The sequence below is a fragment of the Phytophthora infestans genome, genomic scaffold, assembly GCF_000142945.1.
Source record: "Phytophthora infestans T30-4 supercont1.35 genomic scaffold, whole genome shotgun sequence".
In the NCBI taxonomy this organism is placed as follows: domain Eukaryota; phylum Oomycota; class Peronosporomycetes; order Peronosporales; family Peronosporaceae; genus Phytophthora; species Phytophthora infestans.
The window spans coordinates 312,447-317,747 of record NW_003303724.1 but is presented as its reverse complement, the minus strand read 5'-3'; the positions used below and the strand labels follow the sequence as shown (position 1 = coordinate 317,747).

The window sequence follows — 5,301 nt, the reverse complement described above, 5'->3', positions numbered from 1 at the left end:
GTACATTGACGACATTGTGGACGATTCAATCAGCGGAACGCCAAGATGGTGGAGAACCCTTGTGCAGCAAACCTGAAGTTGTCCAAGATGATGTCGCCAACTACGGAAAAGGAACGTGCCGAAATGCGGTCACGACCGTATCGTTCCTAAATCGGGTGCCTCATGTACATCACAACCTGTACTCGGCCGGACATTGCCTACGTTGTCACGCAGCTGTCACGCTTCCTAGAGGATCCTGGAACGCAACACTGGAAGGCAGCGATTTGTGTTCTGCAGTATTTGAAGTCCACTCGCCATCATGGTATCGTTTACAAAAGTGGAACGAGTGGATTTGGAACGCAAGCTGTCAAGGCAGAAGCGTTTACGGACGCAGACTGGGGAAGCAACATTGACGACAGACGTTCAGTGTCTGGCGTCATGATCATGATTGGGAACGCTCCGGTGGTGTTTAAGTCCAAGTACCAGAGGACGGTTGCACTTAGCTCAGCGGAAGCAGAGTACATGGCACTAAGCCTTTGTACTCAAGAGGTACTATGGACACGTGCCATGCTGAAGGACATGGGTGGGAGCGACGCAGGTCTGGGAAGACAATCAAGGTGCTATTGCACTTGCAAGCAACGCTGGATATCACGCGAGGACCAAGCACGTGGATATCCGTCACCACTTTATTCGAGAGAATGTGGAACGTTCCACAATCAAGGTGGCCTACATCGACACGAAGCTGCAGTTAGCTGACATGCTTACGAAAGCACTGGGAACGAAGTCGCTAGCGTTCCTTCGCGAAGCAAGTGGAATCAAGAAGAGGAACGACGTGCAGTAGCGGTGAGTGGGAGTGTTGATATGCACCTACTCTGCACGGTTCGGCTAACCGGCGTGACGTTCCAAAATGGACCGGTCCCAAACCGGTTAATCTGGTGGATGGCCAGGAGCACTGAAGTTTAGAGGACAGATTTAATTGACTTTAATCTACTCACTTCGGCATTTGCCTTTAACAACAACAACAGAAAGATTGTGCTCACCCGCATGTTCTATCTTTTACCGCCTACTTTTGAGATATATGAAGCCGTTTGGTACAGCTCGATGGGAGATGCACTTGTACACGCGCTGATTATGATTTTTTTGGCCGTAGTTGTAGGAAAATTTGTAGGTGCTGGAGTTTATAATATCAACCCCCGCTTGAAGTATAGTGTACGCTTGTCCAGGTAGAAGCGTCTGTCGTAAGATCGATCGCCTTCTTCATCGTCTTAGGATACAAACTCGACTTCACGACGCTGCAACACGTTAGCGTCGTGCCCAGGGGCCCCCAATATGCAATGTCAAATGTATTTAGTTATCACAAAGCAATGAAATAATCATTAAATTATGCTGTCATCTAATTACGCATTTTGCGCCGAATCGCTTGAACGCTACCCACATCCCATGCATCTCTATTATAGGCAAGAAACATCACCACTTCCAGCGTGTTAACATCCATGCTTTTACGCATATCCGTGTACACCAGCTTCGCCTGAGAGAAAATCTCTCACACTCATGAGACGTAGGAGGAACCCACAACACAGACACGTACGCAGTACGCGCTGGCGCAGCTTTCTGAAAGACGGGACCCAAAAACGAGCGTGTCGTCTCTTCAGTTGATGGCGCAGCAGGTGAAACCTTAAATCTTTGCAGGCCTCTTGCTCACGCGCATTTAGACGGCTCTTACTAATGATCTTGGTGATGCCAGTCTCCAATGCCGGGTAGTATCCCACCGCAGAATCCGACGCCAGCCTTCCTTTCATTGCTGGGTATTGGCGCGCGACCCAGTCAAAAGCGCGTCGTACGCCTACCATCGTCAGTGTGGAGTCCTGCAAAGCCTTGGTAAGTTCCTGGAAGTCGTACAGCGTAGTCAGAAGTTTTGCGCTTGGGCGGTCTCACTCTTCGATAGCAAGAAGTCCGCAATACCGTGCTTAGAGATTGTCGCGTGGACCATAGACTGCATCGCCGGGTGTAGCTTGCTGTAGCGCTCCACCATGCTAAAAACGATTAATCAACGCGTCGCGTTGCGCATAACAGGCACGAGCGGTGTCATCTTCCTTAACGCAGCCCGACACTTAATAGTGCTTAGATGTTTCATCAGTGCATGTATTTAACCAATAGCGTCTCGTCATTGGCTAAAACGTCGTTTACAGACGGTGACTAGCACAGCCAATAAAAGGCAGAGCACCAAATTTTTGACCAATCGCCTGGTTCACCGAGCAATTATCGCCAATCATGAAGAGGACGATTCCCAAGGCTTGACTCTGAACTCCCAAATCTTCTTCGTCTCCCAGAGGACAAAACACTAACAGTACAAAGCGGTGTGTGAGGCACTGGATGCTATCGTCATAATTGGGGTTCCGCTCCTTCGGTTGCGAGACCGTTGGGCCATCGAAAACCGCCATGGTGGCGATGAAGTGGCGGCCACCACCTGACCAGCCATTGAGTACCACCCCAAACTTCTCAGGAAGCTTGAGTGCAATGCCGTCCCTGGCGTATTAATAGGTACAGAGAAGATCAGTATACTTTTGCCGCGTCGCAGCCGAAATCGGCTCCATCTTGGTGTTCTTACGAACGAGAGGACGCTCGCAGAAACTCACGGGTATACGGTCCATGACGCACCACTCAATCCAGCGGAACACGTCACTAGTCCGCTGGTCTGGCAGCGTGAGTTCAAAGCGATTGCCATTGCGGAATGCAGCCACAGCTAGCTCTTGGTAATCAGGATGACGCCTCAGGAGGTGGTGGGCTTGATTAGTCTAGCCATTGCCGCTCTTGTACACCTTTTGGCAGGTGTTGCAGCGGGCTTGGTTAGGTGCGAGCTCGGTAAAGAGCAAATAATAGAGGTCTTTGTTTGAAAACTTCATTGTGGGCGTGGTTGGAGCTAAGGAGGCTTTAGAAAAAGGCTTGAATGGAGCAAATGCGCGAGTGAGAGAAGTGTGGAGCTTGCAACAAGCTCGAGAGACCTGGAAATTCTCAGCCACCTGGTAGAGATTGATACTATAATATTTTATAAATGGCAAAAATATGCAAAATATAGATTAAAAAATGATAATGTACTTTAAATTATATGGTAAAGTGCGGAGGCCTGGTTGTGCCATGTCGAATACATCTGAATCTGTATAAGTAGGTCGAGACAGCAGTAGATATCGTAGTTAAAACTAAAATGACTACGTCACAAACGCTACAACATTCAGCTTCTCGACATACCCGATCTGCTAGAATCTGGAACAAAATGTCAGCGCCACTAACTGGTATTCCAAGGAGAAACACAAACGTAAGGGCGGCTCAGTGCGCTTAAGAATGGCGTCGCGATACACCGAGCGGCTTTGAAATTGAATGGCTTCTAAACGCGTAAAATAGGTCCTCGCCAAGTCACCGAAGCACGATTGGTACTCGGTTTTCCGCATTTCCCGTAATTACTTGAATAGAATCCTTTGTTTACTAAAAGAGAACTTTAGTTTCTGGAATAACGCAAGGCTTGGAATAACGATTATCTGAGTAAAATCTGAATAAATGACGGATAGATAACCGATCGGTATTCCACTGGAATAAAATATTGGAATATCGATCGGTAATCTATCCGTCATTTATTCAGATTTTACTCAGATATTCGTTAATCCAAGCCTTGCGTTATTCCAGAAACTAAAGCTCTCTAATAGTAGAAACTGGCGCAATTGCTGGAAATTGAGTTATTGAACAACGCCCTCGCAGGACAAATGCGGTAAGACTCCAATATGTTACATTATGTACTTTAATTGATATGGGTTGCGTTCCACACTTACATGGCCTGTATGCATGGTATACACGTAAGAACTGGTATCGGCTATTATACTTAGTGAAAAGGTGATAAAATAGCTTGAGTATTTTCGTAGCAGGAATAGTTTGAGGCTGTCTGTTTGTTAACACACTTATTTGAGTACAACTCCTAGTTCTTCAAGATGCTGACGTTCCTGCTTCCCGTAACGCGCCGATCGCTATCCTTTGCGTGCTCTCTGCTTCACTTCACCTCTTTGCTTTCTCCTGCACACTCTCCTCCTATCCAGTTCCTCATCTCGTCAAAATGTCGGGATCTTGAGCGCTCTCTCCGTCTCCACTGCCCCAGTCTCTTGGCTTCTCACCAACACGAGTCAATTCCTGACTGGTCCGATCCAAAAGACCTCCAAGAAGCGTTGGGGAGATGCGACGGGGCTATCCTAGCCGCTAGTGGCTGTGGAGATGATGCCATCAACTTACCCAGTAGCTCAACGGACGAGTGGCTCCGGTGCGAGCAGAGCTTGGCAACTCTCGTGTCCAAAGACCATCGGATAGTCAAGCTATCATGGACTGAACGATTCGTGGGGGAGCGCTCTCCTTCTGCTGTGGGGCGCGCCAATTGGTCTCTAGAAGAGGAGTTAAAAGGAAAGTTTGGGGGTGGGATGAATTGGGCTCATAACCTGACCATTGTACGAGCCCCTACTGGGATGGATGCGTTCCTACGTGGTCGGCTGTTCGACTTGGTGTGCGGACGGACGCTATCCATGAGCATTAAACGAGGACGCATTGCATTTGTGCATCCGCTGGATGTAGCGGAAAGTTTAAGCGCGCTGCTAGAAAAGGAAACGCGTGGAGAGAATGAAGGGCTGTACAAATTATCGGGACCCGAGGCCTTGACATTTGAGGAAGTTGCGAAAGTGCTATCGGAGGGGGTTGGGGACAAAGTGAGCTACTCGAATTTCCCGTTGTGGGCAGTGCAACCTGCGCGATGGGTACGTGGAGTGCCTGGTGATGTTATTGAGGAGGAGCTTGGAGTGATTCGAGCGCTGGAAGCTGGTGCGCAGAAAGGAGTGGAGAGTAGCGTTATGGAGAAGCTTTTGGGACACAAACCACGCACATTTCGCGAGTTTGTAGCGGAGAATTCGGATGCGTGGCCTCGTACTAATCCACTGTAGCGTGGTGGTAGTTTGCTGAGCAACTAAAAATTATGCATGTAATTGAGCATATTTGAGAGGGGGGGGCTACTGATGAAAATCGCTTTTACTTAGTTGTTGATATGATAGTTCTTTCAGAGCCTGTTTGTCCTTGAGATTTCCGTCTGTGCCCAAAGAGAGAATGACTCATTCGCTGATTCGTGGTACTGCAGTTGATACATACTAGTACGAGCGACGATCAACAGCGGGTCACTTCGAAGTGTCGACTCTGCCCATTTTGGACAACGTAGCAGATGCATTTGAAGGCTCCGCTACAGCCGTTGAACGTACTCTGGTACTTCTACTTCGAAGTATTACGCTAACGGTGTATAATCAA

The 5,301-nt window shown here is 48.3% G+C and overlaps 1 protein-coding gene across 1 annotated transcript; it reads left to right on the top strand.

Moving 5' to 3' along the window:
- Nucleotides 1–3,956: 3,956 nt before the first annotated feature.
- Nucleotides 3,957–4,946, top strand: PITG_15191 (uncharacterized protein; the record flags this gene model as incomplete). The annotated part of the gene is made up of 2 exons (XM_002898612.1): nucleotides 3,957–4,620; nucleotides 4,690–4,946. The coding sequence occupies 2 exons, from the start codon at nucleotides 3,957–3,959 to the stop codon at nucleotides 4,944–4,946; spliced, it is 921 nt and encodes a 306-aa protein (XP_002898658.1).
- Between the last annotated feature and the right edge of the window lie 355 nt (nucleotides 4,947–5,301).